Below are 15,976 nucleotides of genomic sequence, written 5' to 3'. Positions count from 1 at the left end.
CAGCTGTATTAGTTAACCCACTCCCTTAAGGTATTGTCACTTCTAGGAGAACATCTTAATGACCATAAGATACAGAAAGCATTGTCTGACGCATGGCTGATGTGAACTTCCATTTTATATTGATGACTGAAATGGGTTGTGCAGATTTTTCTTCCTCCCTAGCACAGCAGTCCTTATAGTTCCAGTACTGACTCCATTTGATATGATTCCCATTTGGCAGCTTTACACCATTCGTAATTGCTCTCTGCTCCCTGTGTGTCCAACCATATTTAATTTATGCTGTAACTTTTTAAAAAAAATCTGGCTATTATATAGTTTCTTTAGTTTACGTGGTACTGAAGATAATACTTTAGAGAAATACAAATATGTATTCACTGTATTCCCTTAGTCTTGTAAATTAACAATTACATCAGAACTGTTAGATTTGTTTGGCAGAACATAATTTTAATGAACACATAGTGTTGAATACATGTATGCTTCCCAAATCTTAAACCTAATGGAATTGATGTGGTAGAGGAATTCATACACTACCCTTTATGAAGTGAGACATTTTCCTGTGTAAGATTTATGAGAACTGGCCCCAAGTATTTCATACTGTTTGTTAGGATTTTCCAAATACTTTCACAGCTACTGCATCAATTACATGTTAGTTCAAAATAATCATTACTGGGTTATGTAACATACAGTACAAAGTGAGTAATCTGTTCTTAATAACGGGACATTACCTTCACACATGGTAGATTGTACAAGAGTCTTATTTATTTTAGTGAAGAGTAATCTTCTATGATCAAAGCACGTTGTGGGGAAGCGCCACATGTTTGAGAGTCAGGAAGTAGCTATAAACATATTAATATCTTCAGCAGGATTGAAGGCAAAGTTTGGACCTTCAACTAGAATTTATTAGCAACTCTGCGCATGTAAGAAAAGAATCCAGATCTCTATCTCCCAAAGCTGTTCAATAGTGCTAATGGGAATTAAAAAATAGTAAAAGCTTATTTTTGTGTTATCAGCTGATAAGTCTCTGCATATATCCAAAGCAGATCTATTTGTTGAGACTAGCCAACAATATTAAAAATATTTGTTAGTTTTTTAAATTTTCTGTAACATTTCATTTTTTTCAATTTTGTATTTTTCAGTTATGAAGATTTCTGAGTTTGTAAAAATCCAGTTGACAATAAGTTGCCAAATTCAACCCATCAAAAACCAATGTAAAAACACCCAAATTAAATACATATAGAACAATAATAAATAAAACATCTCTCTCTGTAGCCCACATGAGCAATGGTGACTACTGAACTCACACATGACCAAATTACTAGCAAGCCAAATTTCTCTTAGAATCTCTACCAAATGTTCTAAATTTTTTTTTTCGTTTTTCTTCTTAAACATCTTTGAATGGGTTTTTTAAGTACATTGCTCAATGAATAATGCTTTTATGTGAACCACAGGCTAATTCTAGTGTCGCATAATATGTCTCTTAGGGTACGTCTACGCTGAGGGCTAAAGTCGAGTTAAGATACGCTACTTTAGCTACGTTAATTACGTAGCTGAAGTCCTAGTACCTTAACTTGGCTTTAGGCGCTGTTTACACAGCAGGAAGTCAAAGGAAGAACACTTTTTCTTCGACTTCCCTTACTCCTTGTGAAATGAGGGCTACAGAAGTTGGAATAAGAAGCTTGTTATTTCAAAATTATTTCAAAATAATGGGCTTACTCTGTAGACATGCACTCTGTTACTTTGAAATAACATGACTTAACATCGAAATAAGTGTGCAATGTAGACATACCCTTAGGCCGTTCTAATCAGGACATGTTTCTGGGGTTAGGGGTTTGGGAGAACATAGGCCATTCTCCATGAGATGCATATAGCTAGTGAGTGTTTGTTTTATCCAGAATAGGCAGCAGACTAATTGAATACAGTAGCACTTTCTGTTTCTTTTTGTTTTGCTCTTTTGGTTTTTTCTTTCTAACATTCTTTTGATATGTTCCATGTTTGTATTTTACTAGTAGTAAAAATTGTCAGTGTCTCCTGAATTTCCTTTGCTAGTTTCCTTAACACACAGGCACCTCACCTTAGTTTTTCATTTTTTGTTTGTTTCTTAGCTGATTCTTGTCAATTGTTCATGATGCTCATACACATGCTGAGTGAAAAGCATGACTTTATATTATTTATTAGGTTTGTGAAGGACAAATCTTGCTAGATTCACTTACCTTAATCTACTAATTCTAACTACAAAAAAAGGATAGATCTGGCATTTCAGGACTTACAATAATACATCCAAAAAGCACCTATCACAGTGGTATCTAAGTGCTACAGGACTTAATGCACCTTATACTCTTTCAGAAATAATTCCAGTTTTCCATTGAATGAGAGCACTTTCACGTTGACTAGACCTTCTAATGGATAATAAGCCAAGATAAAAGAATGTATGGTAGTGGATTAAATTGCCCATCTACAAATAGTAAATTGCAATAATTGGTGTTAAGTCTGGTTTCATTTAATATTGTTGCCTCTTTAGGTCCAGCAGCTAGCCAGTATTCATTATCTTACCAGGTCGTTTTTATTATGAGAAAAAAATCGATGATACATATTTTCTGTGGTGCAATATTGTTTATTTACAAATAATGTACCTAGAGCCTCATTTCCCTAAACACAATAGAAATGAACAGCAGGCATTTTCTTGCTCCCAGCTTCCAAACTTGACTCTCCAGTGAGTTCCATGCTCCAGGAAGCTCAGTCTTTCTGCTCCCTTTCAGGACTACTCTTACAACTCATCAGGACCACTCTTACAACTCACTTCTCTTTGTCCCCGAATTTCTCTGCTTTCTGCCTCACTTGCACATCTTGTGAACCCATTCCCTAACCTCTGCATTTGCAGTCAGTCCCAGGAACCCCTTCCGATGTTGGTTCTTGCTTTTACTGCAGTTTACCAAGGATTATGATGGATTCTCCATCATTGGTCATTTTTAAATCATGGTTTTCTAGAGGATATGCTCTAGTTCAAACAAATTAATTGATGGGAGTCCTATGGAATGCATTATACAGGAGACCATAGTAGATGATCATTGTCCCCTTCTAGCCCTATTTGTGTATCACCACACCACACCATCTTGGATGGTGGCTTGTAATCTTTCAGCTAACACTATGTAAAAGGAGTTTAATTTCTCCTTCATTTAACCTGAATGAAACATGCTTTGCACATCTATCAACTTTAACCAGGCCTGTGATTGTCTAATATGCAAAGATTTGTTTGGTTGTAGCCAGAACACCTTCCCGTATAACGGTATGTTTGATCTACAATTGGGAGTGCACAGCACTGTAGCATTGCCTTTTTTGGGGGGGTGATGATGCATAGAGTCTGTAACTTGCTTTCAGCCTGTTACTTACACCTTACAATACCTTAGAATGCTAGTTGTTTTCTGGGGGGTTTCTTGTCTGCCATCAACAGAGTAAGCATGTTGTGTGCTCTGCTGCTTTAAAAAAATTCTTAGCAACACAGAAAAAGGTGAAAAAGCTAATGGCATCATCAAATATTTTTAATGGTGGAAAAAATAGCTTGTGGATGTAGCCAGGGTTAACTTTACCTGAAAATGTTAGATTACCCATGAGTCTCTAGTATGTATACATCTTAATTTGTCATCTAGAAACTTTAGTCGAGCTTACAGAGAAACTTGTAGGATGGCACATCTGAAGGAAATGTAATCTCTATTTATATTGGAGAAAAATATGTTTCTAGTTGAACATTTGGGAAATAACAGTAGAAGAAAAATCAATACAGGTGGTGATAAAAATGAATTATGATAGTGCAGAATATGATACCTATCTGTGCTAAGAAACAATACTTCCAGGAAACTAGGTGAATGGACTCATTAAAGTGTGAGGGTATGACAGGGTTGAGACTCACTGATGGGATACTTCCTGCTGGTCACACTGTGAATTATCTGCCTCCTCAGCAGGCCAACCCTTTCTGGCCAGTATCTCGCCCATCATCGCTCTGTGCTCTCTCCATTCTCTGCTCTGGACTCACATCTCTCCCAGGACCATGGTATCCTCTTCAGGACACTGCTCTCCAGAAGTGCACACGTATCAGTTTCTCAGGGTATGTCTACACTACAAAGTTAGTTCGAACTAACGGACGTTAGTTCGAACTAACTTTAATAGGTGCTACACTAGCGCTCCGCTAGTTCGAATTTGAATCGAACTAGCGGAGCGCTTAGTTCGAACTAGGTAAACCTCATTTTACGAGGACTAACACCTAGTTCGAACTAGCTAGTTCGAACTAAGGGCTGTGTAGCCCTTTAGTTCGAACTAGTGGGAGGCTAGCCCTCCCCAGGTTTCCCTGGTGGCCACTCTGGCCAACACCAGGGAAACTCTATGCCCCCCTCCCGGCCCCGGCCCCCTTAAAGGGGCACGGGCTGGCTACGGTGCCCGTGCCAGGTGCAAGCCTGCCAGCACCCAGCTAGCAGACCCTGCACCTGGCACGGCACAGAGCCACCCACCCGATGCCCCCCAGCCCACCCCCTCTTGCCGGGACCAGGCTGGCGGCTCCCGGGAGCTTGCCCTGGACCGCAAGAGGCGGGCACCTTCCTGGGCTAGTGCGGACATCGTGGACCTCGTCCACGATCTCCGCACTAGGCACAGGAAAGTGGCCGTCTAGGGCAGGAGAGCTGCCAGCCTGGCCACCCAGGACCAGGTGTGCATGAAAATCAAGGGGGTCCACTGAGACCCCCGACACTGAGCCCTGAGCTTACAATGGCCGTACTGGGTCAGACCAAAGGTCCATCTAGCCCAGTAGCCTGTCTGCCAACAGCGGCCAACCCTAGGAACCCTGGAGGGGATGGACCGAAGACAATGACCAAGCCATTTGTCTCGTGCCATCCCTCTCCAGCCTTCCACAAACTTTGGGCAGGGACACCACTCCTACCCTCTGGCTAATAGGACTCCATGGACCCAACCTCCATCACTTTATCTCACTTCCCTTTAAACTCTGTTCTAGTTGTAGCCTTCACAGCCTCCTGCAGCAAGGAGTTCCACAGGTTAACTATTTGCTTTGTCAACAACAACTTTCTCTTACTAGTTTCAAGCCTGCTACCCATTCCTTTCCTTTGGTGTCCTCTAGTCCTTCTTTATGGGAACTCAGGAAGAACTTTTCTGAATGCACCCTCTTCACCCAACCCCTGCTTTTAGAGACCTCTATCCTGTCCCCCCTCCGTCTCCTCTTTTCTAAGCTGAACAGTCCCAGTCTCTGTAGCCTTTCTTCATCTGGGACCTGTTCCCAACCCCTGATCATGTTAGTTGCCCTCCCCTCTCCCAGCCTTTCTCTTCCCCTCTCCCACCTCCTTTTCCCAGTCTCCCCCAGTTTTTTTCAATAAAGACAGAGTCAATGTTGGAAGAAACGTTATCTTTATTTTGTACATCAATAAGAAGGGGGGCTAGGGAAGGGTAAGTGGAAGGAGGTGAGGGAGGAATGGGGTACGAGCCCCCGATGGGGAGGACTGGGCTGGCTCTGCGGGCTTCTGGGGGTGGAAGCTCTCCTGCAGCCCCCCAATTACTCCCTCTCCCCAGATGGCAGCCTGAGGCAAGTGCAGCCGGGCTGATGGCCAAGTGGTGTGATGTGCCCAGTGTGGGCACTCAGGGCACTCCAAGCCAGAACTTCTTTGCAAGCGGGGCACCCCTTAGAACTGTGTGTCCGGGGTGGGGGTCGGGACCCTTTAAGCGCAGCCCTCGGCTAGCCTGAGACAGTATCTCCATGCTCTAAGTCCTCCTTTTATGCCCTGCCGGCACTGCTTCCGGCCATCCTTAAGCCCTGTTCAGAGTCCACTCAATGTGGACTTACTAGTTCGAACTAGCAAAACGCTAGTTCGAACTAGTTTTTAGTTCTAGATGCGTTAGTTCGAACTAGCTTAGTTCGAATTAACTAATTCGAACTAAGTTAGTTCGAACTAGCGCTGTAGTGTAGACATACCCTCAGTCCCTTCCAGGGGTATCAGTAATCCTCAGTCTTACCTGTCACTGTGGCCAAATGAAGACCCAAAGTCTAGCCCCTAGCCTTAGAGGCAAGGCATAGTATGTATAGGCCACTCTCCCTGGTGACAAGGGGTGGTGTAAGGGGGGGGACCCAAGCCCACCCACTACTCTGGCCCAGGGACCCTCTGGGTACAACCTCGTCTTGCCCTCCATCACTGTTCCTTAACTTCCTCCTGTTCCCTGGGCCACTTCCCCTGTGACCTTTGCACCCTCCTAGCCCTTATATCAAGGCCTGCAGCCTGGCAGGTAAGGCTGGAGTCTCTTTCCCACTCCCCTGATCCTGCCCAGCACAGGTCTCGCTAAGGTGCTTCCTTGTGGGAACCAGTCCCACATTCTCCCTTGTCTAGGGTTGCCAGATGGTTTCAACAAAAATACCGGACACACTTGACATTACATCACAATCTACATTACATCTTATTTAGAAAATACCGGACATTTATATTTTCTCAATTTGTTTCCCGAACAGAAAACTCAAATACTTGACTGTCCGGTTCAAAACCGGACACCTGGCAACCCTACCCTTGTCAAGACCCAACTGAGCATCTCCTTATAACCAGGGTTTCCCCAGTAAGCTGCCTTTTGATTGGCTCCCTCTAAGCCTCTCCCTGATTGGCAGGGGTTCTGTGCAGGCTCCCTTCAGTCTACTTTGACCCCTTCTGGCCCCTGTGGGGCAAACACTCCACTACTGCAGGTTTTGAAATTGTTCTTGATGTTTATATCACTTGTAGTTTGTGCTTTATCAGAATGTGAACAGATATAAGAGGAGTTGTCATTTATCGTTCATTTTGATTATTGGAAACTTATCAACATCTTGAGTAAAGCCCCAAAACACACCACAAAATTCTAAGCATAATTTCTAGTAATGTAGCAGAAAATTGTTATAATTTGAAAAATGTTGTGTCTGATCATACTTTTCAATTTTTTGTGACATTACAGTATTTTAAAGGACAAAACAAAAAAAACTATGCAATGTTTGGGCTAATGAGTCATAGCTAATATCCTACCCAGAGAGGATGGTATAGCACATTAAACATAGACGCCTTTGGCCACCAGGTACTGAGTTTCATGTGATGTAGCTGTGTATATCTTTTCAGATGAGAACTTAGACTGAAATCATGTTTGCTCTACCTGGACCTATGAGGCCCTGTGGCATTTTTTAGATCAGGGATTTATGAAAGAACCTTAGACTAAAATACGTTTTTGCTTCCTTGTTGTACATTGTGCTGCCTCACACGCAGATGACTGAAATTTAGTGGTGGGTGAAGCGTCTCTGTTTGCATATAGACCACAGTACTGTTGTTATTACTTAGGCAAAATGTCATTAACTTAATTCAGTTGAAAAGATTACACTAAGAGTTTTGACTGATTAGGGCTGTGAAGTTGAAATGATAGGGTCTGATTCAAAAATTTTTGAAACATGTACTGTGCTGAATCAGGACTGTAATCTTTGAATAGTATTTTGAGCCCTTTAAGAGAAAGCTACTAAACTAATTGAAAACCTCACCAACAACTTAAGAACCCCAGTTCTGTCAAACTTTTGTACTCACTGTATTTATAAGTACCAGTGAAGACTGGTGTGGCTCAAAGAATCTTGAGGACCAATAATTGTGCATTTTATAGCAATGTGTGTTTAGTCACTAAAGACACACATTACTCCTCTCATTTGTGCAGGTCTCTTATCTCCACTGTGGCATAAAAACATTTGAAAAGAAAGAGGAAAATGTGACTAGAAAGGAGAAGAAATGTATTTGAGCTCATATAGCTCAATAGCACTAATACTAAAACTACTTCAATTCTTTCTGAAAATGATGGGTGTTCTTTAAATGTTTGTTGTAAAGGCACAGGGTTATTAGTGTAATGTGTTTCATTAATGTTGTCTAGATGGCAAGAGGCTTTTTTACAGAATCGTATGAAAAACATTGAAAAGATCTGTCAAGTAATCAGATTGATTCCTTAGCTACTGGAAATGTTTTCTTACAAAGAATTTTCCAATGTTGTTATCCCGTCCGGAAGAATTTGAGAAAGCAAGTGTAACACACACCTATAGGGTGTGCTTCACTGTCCCATGTAGTGTCATTTAGACCACTTACAGCAAGAGATAAGAATGAGTTTGCTCTGCAGCCTAAGCTAAGAGCCAGCTGGCTCCTCCACTAAGCTCCAGAGGTCCCAGGTTTGAATCTGCCTGCAGGCAGTTACGCAAGGATTTATCTTCTGAATTCTTATTAAATGTGTGAAAGTGTAAAATTAGTTTCATGTAAACTTGCTCATCTCTGACAAGCTGCATGCTTAAATTGCTAAACACAGTACTAATATTTCCCCAAGACAATGAGTGGTCCAGAGTGAGGCATTTTTAACATGCAACAAACAGACAAACAACCCCCCCAAATACTGCTCAGAAAATGGTTAGTATGTCTGATCTGGTTTGAAAGCAGCAGTTAAATCTGTCCTTACAACCTTATCTCACTAGTTGGCATGTAAAAGGTTAAGCCACCTTAGCCATTAACCCCAGGCCCGCCAGCCTCAACAACCCTGCACCACGCAGGCCATTGACCTCAATGGCCCTGCACTGGCCAGAGCAGCTGCAGCAGTGCTGGCCAGTCGGAGCAGCCCCACTCGCAGGAGTTATTATTAAGATTACACAGTCACTCACTCAAAAGTAAAGGAATATCAGAATTAAGGTTGCCCGTGCAACTTCAGCCTTCTTGTCCATATTCATTGTGATACAGTCTTTGTTACATGATGACATTTTTCCCCTATGTAGATCCCCTTACTCATTCAGTGCACAGGATGGATAGTGCTTTGGGAATAAATCAGAATGGCCTACTGATGGAGGCTGTTGTCATAGAACCCCTGCATCATTTGTCACAGAGTTTGGATGGTGTATAGTGTATGAGGTAGGAAGTTGCAGGAACAGAAAGCATGGGATCAAAGGGGAAGCAATAGAATGCTGGGTAACTAGATTCTGTCCCTGCCCTTGCTACAGGGTTCCTTTCTGATGTAGGAACCCCCTCACTGGGCGAGGGAGTATTTTGTTGGCAAAAGTACTGAAAAACAGCCTTCACACAAGCTGACTTTTAGCGACAAGGCTGTGTTGACACAGTCTTGTTGCTAAAATCTTCACGGTGTAGACATACCCTTATTCTACAGGACCTTAATTTAAAATTTGCTTTAAAATATTTCATTAGTATGTTGCTGAAGATTATAAAATCACATTTCTAAAAAAATTGTCATTCACCCCCCTCCCCATCTCCTGGGCTGTGTTGGGCTTAGGGCACCACTTCAACAACACAGTATAAGGCCCCATAAATCCTAAGGATATCCCTGCTGAGATGAATAGAAACTACTTTGAAGATATACAGTGTTATATAATTAAGGCTATGATATAGTCATGGGTATTTTTAGTAAGAGTCATGGACAGGTCATGGGCAATAAGCAAAAATTCACATCCCGTGACCTGCCTGTGACTTTTACTATACATAATCTGACTAAATCTTGGGGTAGCAGTTGCAATTGAGGGGAGCATCCCAGGAGCACCACTTGGGATGCGGTGGAAGGGCCTGTTGCTCAGGTAGTCCCCAGAGCCAGCTGCCCGGAGCAGCACAAGCAGCGGGCTGGTGCATCCGGCTATAGGAGTGCCCAAGCGTCTGGCTATCTGTCTGGTACAGTGGTTCCCAAACTTTTTGGCATCACGCCCCCTTTTTGATTTTTGAGAAACCTTCACGCCCCCTGTCCCCAATAGCAGCAAAACTTGAGGAAAAAAAAGGAACTGACCGGGGCCAAAAAACAAAAATAGCAGCACAACTTGGGGAAGAGGGGGCTGGGTTGCCTCAAGCCCCTACCGGAATTTCTTCACGCCTCCCCCAGGGGGGCACGCCCCCCAGTTTGGGAACCCATGGTCTGGCAGGTATGGCTGTACCAGAGGCCACCTGAGCAGCTGGCACTGGAGTCATCTGCTTGAGTGGCCCTGCAATCAGCCATACTGGCTGCTGTCAGAGTCACATAATTCTATATAATATGGCAAATACTCTGAAAATCAGATTTCAGGTACCTCACATTGAGCATCCAAAATTGGTGGATATTTTTACCTTAATCTCTCTTTGCTTCAATTTCCTGTTTCTTATATGGGATAGTATCACTTTCTCATTTCACGCCTGGCTCCTTGTTCCATTCCCACTCTCCTTACCTAGCCATTTCCAATCCCTACTCCTCAGACTTCTCATCCCAGTCCCAGCCTTCTTGTCCAATAATCCCAGTTCTTCCCAGCCACTCTGATTCATTTTCACATCTGTATCTCCTCATAGCCTCCTTGCTCCTAGTCCTAATCTCCTTGCCCAGCCAGTCCCCATTTTCCTTTCCCCCCCATCTGCCAAGCTCCTTGTTGTAATCTATTCCTCCCGCCAGCTCTTCTCTCCTCTGCATTTGAATTGGGCACATTCCTCCTCTATGCTGCCTTGGTATCACCATGACCTGCTCTGAGAACACAGAAGAGACAATCTTTCTCTTGTCAAATAGGGTGCCAGGAGATGGCCCCAGCAGCACAGAGCTGCAGTTAAAGCCTGTGCCCTAAAAAGGAGCATGCCCAGTGCACATTTTATCTGGGGTGGGGGATGGGGGAATTAGCTGTAAAGTTGTAATAGGACAGTATTGAACATGCCATTTTTAAAAAGCTTATAATTTGGCCAAATTTGATTGCATTTCACAAGGATGGAGATCTGTAACACACAGGCCATTGGCAGCCAAGGTTCAAGACTCTGCTCCAACTTGTGTGTGTGGAGGGAGGGTACTAGAGATTTTCAAAGAAACAGTTACCAGAGGGGCAAAGATAAAATTATGTTCTCTTCATTAGCTTTCTTGAAAGTGTCCGAACCATTTTGACTGAAAATTTCCACAAAAAAACGAATCAAACCAAACCGAAAATACCCCACCTCACCCTACGCCAGACACTCAGCACAGAACATTTCAACCCAAATAGCTAGTATAGTCTTATAATGGGAACTATGTCCTCTCAGTGCTCTCTTGAATAGTAGACACTCAGAGCTGACACTTGGGGTGATTCTTCTCTCCTGCTTAGGCTATGGGCACGGCTGGCTTTAGGAAGTGTGGGGCCCAATTTGAACAGTTTTGACGGGGCCCCAGCAGCCAAGATTTTTGTTGAACAACAAAAAAAAAAACCCCACCACACACACAAAAAAAGAGTCATAGCCCCTTTAATTTCCCAGCTACAGGGCAGAGTCATGTCCCGCCTTCCCGCCCCTGGCCAAACCCTGGGGCCGACCCCCTCTCCTGCGGCACAGAGAAACCCCTGGGCTTGACTCACAAAGCCACCGCGCTCCAATTCCGGCAGTCGACCGGTTGGTGACCACTTGCTTTAGGGTGCGAGGCCCTCTTAGGCGCGGGGCCCAATTCGGGGGAATCGGTGGAATCGGCCTAAAGCCGGCCCTGGCTATGAGATATGGGCACTATGTTTAGTGGAAATGTTTTCGTTCTCTAGACTCCATTAAAACACTCATTTTCTTGAGACTCAGATTGTGATTGGATTCTGAAATTTTCTGAGAGAGTTTCCTGGTCTCATTGTGTTAATTTTCCATGAAATCAGTCATATGACTGCTCCTCAAATAAGACAGTACATTATTGTCTTCCATTCTGATGTCTCTCCTGCCAGCACTGGCTCCCATTTCCCTCTTTCTGCCCCCATGCTGCTGCTTGTGGGGACAGATGGCTCGTGAGCTAGGGGAGAGGCATGCAGGGGACAGCAGACATGGCTAGGGGAGAGACTCGGCTCTCCCTCAACACTGGTGGAGCTCCCTCCCTCGAACACTGGTGGAGCTGGGTCCCACGGAGCCTGAATATTCCTGGGGCCTGGGTATCCTGGGTCCTACAACTTGCCACCCCTGAACCATTGGGCTACTAGCTCTTGGAAGTGACCTCACATAACACGCTGCAGTACATTGTTATAATACATCTGACCCCAGGGACTCTTACAAAACCCTATGTGCCCTCTGCCACTTGGCGTCAAGGGTTCCTGGGTCACACTGACCTTGGCTCTGTTAACAGTAGGCTTGGCAGAAAACTATTTTTTTTAAATTCTTTGCAATGTTGATGATTAACATCAATGTTTAATTTAAAAAAATATTTAACTTTTTATTTTGACGGTTGTGGGAAATTGGGAGGAGATAAGATTGAGTTAGGGGACTGCTGGTGGCCAGGGGTTCCCAGTATTGACCATGGGACTGCAAGAGGCTCCCTGCATAGTTGAGATGCCCCAGACACTGGGACACAAAGTCTGGGGGAGTCTGTGGCCCTGACCTGGCAGAGCAGAGACCCCTCTCCCCCAGAACCAGGCTGCAAAGAGAACAAGAAACCCTCAGCTGTGGGCCAGGCCACCTGACTGCTGAATAGTTCCTCTCTGGGTAGGGAATTCCTTCAGCAATGGAATGGCCTTCCCCACAATCTAGGGCTCCTCCTTCTCCTCGTCTTGGCTGGGGGTCTCGGCTCCGTCCTTCGCGTTCCTTTTGCTTTCAGGAGTCAGGTGTTGCTGGCCCTGGCCTTGTGCAAGGAGCACTCTATTGTCACAGCCCTTTTCACTCACTCTTTCAGAAGGCTTCCTGCTCTGCCACAGAGCCAGTGACCCCTGCAGGCATGAAGTGCAGGGAGAAAGCTGCACTCATCTGCCCTTTTCCATTGATTTCAGTGAGGCAGCTGAAATCGCTGTTAACCAACATTTATCATTTAAATCGAATTCTGCCACAGTAGTTAAGGCTGAATAACTTCCCAGGTGCATGAATGTGAGACAGTCAGATGTGCTGATCTATTGATACAATGGTTACAAAAGCATGGGAGGTTACTGTTATAGTTTTGTGTTAGAGTGCAAGTTTGATGAAGTTGGAGTATGTAGAGCTTTTGGATATCTGTTGGAGGGGTTAGTGAAAGCCTTAAGGAGGACTGGATACTTCATCAGTAGTGTTGTTGGTAATATGACATACATCAGTCTTCCCCTTCAGCTTCTTATTTCTAGTCTTAAGCTTTTGGGTGAATGAAGTGTGCCCCTCTGGAACCTAAACTGCTATTGAATGTAGCTTTATTTGCTAATAAATAATACATGAAACATGCTCTGTTAATAATTTTAGACTAGTTAAAATAACCTACAAAATTAGATCATTAACACAATCTTTTTTTTATTATTATTGTAGCCCTCACACTGGGTGGCAGGCATACCAATCTGATGTGCCTAAGATTCCGACAGCTTGCATTTCAATAGAAGATGCTGAAATGATGGCACGGATATCTTCCCGAGGTACCAAGATTGTTGTAACCCTGAAGATGGGAGCCAAGACCTATCCTGATTCTGTTTCCTTTAACACTGTGGCAGAAATAGTTGGGAGCAAGTACCCAGAACAGGTCAGTGTGAATCTGGAATAAGAGTGATTTATATTTGAAAACTAGTAATTTTCATTTGCCAGCCTACTGCACTCTGTAGAACTTGGCTTTTAATATTTGCTTTCAAAACAGCAGGCCAAATTCTGCCTTGGTATACAGGAGAGTGTGTCACACCTGCGTAAAGAACTTCTGGATTCTAAGGGGAGAACACTCAGGTGAAATAATATGGAACTTGGATTAGGTTTGCTCCTTTTTATTTTCAGCTGTGTCGCAAGTTCATCTTTATGCAAATAGTTTATTCCTTGTGTGACTACTTGCCTTTAACAAAAATACTTAATAGAAATTAACTGATTTTATAGACTTCTGTCATATCCCCAGTTGTCTCTTTTCCCAGCTGAAAAGTCCGTCTCATTAATCTTTCCTCATGTGGCAGCCATTTCATACTCCTAATCACTTTTGTTGCCATTTTCTGAACTTTTTTTGAGATGAGGCAAGCACATCTGCACACAGTATTCAAGATGTGGGCATGACGTGGGTTTATATAGAGGCGATGCTATATACTCTGTCTTAGGCTAGGTCTTGGCTAGAGTCCTTTGTCGGAAAAAGCAACGCAAATTGCACTCCACAATTTGTGTAGTTTTTTCCGATAGCTTTTGCAGAAGAGGCTTTTCCGCCATTTGGCCCCATTTAGATGGGGCCAAATGGCGGAAAAGCCTCCTCTTTTAGAGGAGCCCTTATTCCTCATAGAATGAGGTATACAGGGCTCTCTGAAAGAGCACGTTTGCTCTTCTGTAAAAAAAAAAAAAAAAAAAAGCAGAAGAGCAAATGCATTCCCTGGACGTGGTGGAGTTTCTCTAGACTGGGAAAAACCCACCAGTCTAGATGCACCCTTATTCTCTATTCCTTTCGTAATGATTCCTAACATTCTGTTTGGTTTTTTTTGTCTGCTGCTGCACATTGAATGGATGTTTTCAGAGAACAATCCACAGTAACTCCACGATCTCTCTTTTGAGTGGTAACAGCCAATTTAGCCCCATCATTTTATTTGTAGAGTTGGGATTATGTTTTCTAATATGCATTATTTTATCAACATTAAAATTAATCTGCCATTTTGTTGCCCAGTCACCTAGTTTTGTGAAATCCTTTTGAAGCTCTTCACAGTTAAGCCCAAAGTAGACTATCTTGAGTAGTTTAGTATCATCTGCAAATTTTGCCACCTCAGTATTTACCCCTTTCTGCAGATCATTTATGAATATACTAGATGACATATCAGGTGTTCCTGGCTCGGACGCAGGCAACTATAACAGGTATGCCAGCCTCCTGCTGGCACTCCCTGGGCCCTTCTCAGGGCTATGGGTGGGGGAGGGACACAGGCCAGCAGCAGGGCCTGGACTGGGGCTGAGGGGGAGAGGGCTGAAGGTTGCGGGGATGGGTTGGGAGTGGGCGGGTGGCTGCGCAGGCCTTCTGCCAGTGCTCCCCAGGCTAGGGGTGGCCCATGCAGGCCTCCTGCTGGCACTTCCCAGGCCCAGCCCAGAGTTCGGGAGCAATGCAGGCCTCCCACCAGCACTCCTTGTGCCCAGCGTATGGGCAGGGGGCCACACAGGCCTCCAGGGCAGGAAAGAAGGGGGTCCATGCAAGCCAGTTGACTGTGGCCATACTGGGTGGCCAAGTGGTGTTGGCAGGAGGGGGGCAGTGGGTCCTGGGGGAAGGGCCCGGGCTGTGCTGCCCAATCATGGCAGTACTCCTGGGAGGGCCTCAGCAGTGGAAATGGCGGGGATTTCTCCTCTCCCTATCTGACACTGCAGCCAGGGAGCAGGGTTTGGGTTAGAGGGGCCACTTACCAGGACCAGTGGCAGGCAACTGGCCACTCCCTGGGTGGTGTAACTACATCCAGAGATCACTTTACATATGTAAAACTAACAATACTGCCTGCAGGATCCCATTTAACTGATTAACCATAACGTTTAAATGGTTAAATCAGATTTTACATCCCTAGAAATGAGAACAGCAAAATGACTCTTTCCCCACTATCACATTTCAGTTGGGGAAGAGTTCATGAATCATAGTTGTTGAGACAATTTAACTAAAACAATTTGACTAAAATCATGTAACATTCCAAGTTTACAAATAAATAAATAAGTTTCCCTCCCAATTTCCCTTCACTATAGTTAACATTAGGGATGTTATAATGTGTTTATTTGGGTAAGCATGTAACTGCTGAAAATGTCAGTGGTTACAGATTTACACACAGGGGGTGGTAACTTCTGCGGTCCTGCCTTCTCCCTTCCCCATGCTGCTGCCGGGGAAGCACGAGCACCGGCTCCTAAGGTGTGGTTTACCCACTCACACTGCTGCCTCTAAATCCAGAGGCAGCAGAGTGGGGGGAAGGGCAGGCAGGAGCCAGTGCCCATGGAGAGTGGCCTCCCCCTCTGTGTTCACTGCATCCAGTGGTGATTGTTAGTATCACATCCCTCCTTTCTTTGCCCCTCCCTTTCCATGTTATGAAAAAAATAGAATTCCAGGCAAATCCCATTTTGCTGGAACAACCAAACCCTGACCTTGATTTAAGTTA

The 15,976-nt window shown here is 44.2% G+C and overlaps 1 protein-coding gene across 2 annotated transcripts in view; it reads left to right on the top strand.

Annotated features, from left to right (window-relative positions):
• Window positions 1-15,976, top strand: part of CPQ (carboxypeptidase Q) — a 257,650-nt gene that overhangs the window by 75,105 nt on the left and 166,569 nt on the right. For both annotated transcript variants that reach the window (XM_075920338.1, XM_006123927.4), the window contains one exon: window positions 13,218-13,425. In XM_075920338.1, the coding sequence (XP_075776453.1) occupies window positions 13,218-13,425 (208 nt within the window). The remainder of the gene's footprint in view (window positions 1-13,217; window positions 13,426-15,976) is intronic.

The sequence above is a fragment of the Pelodiscus sinensis genome, chromosome 2 (assembly GCF_049634645.1).
Source record: "Pelodiscus sinensis isolate JC-2024 chromosome 2, ASM4963464v1, whole genome shotgun sequence".
NCBI classification, from domain to species: Eukaryota; Metazoa; Chordata; order Testudines; family Trionychidae; genus Pelodiscus; species Pelodiscus sinensis.
This window is presented reverse-complemented; position numbering and strand designations above follow the sequence as displayed.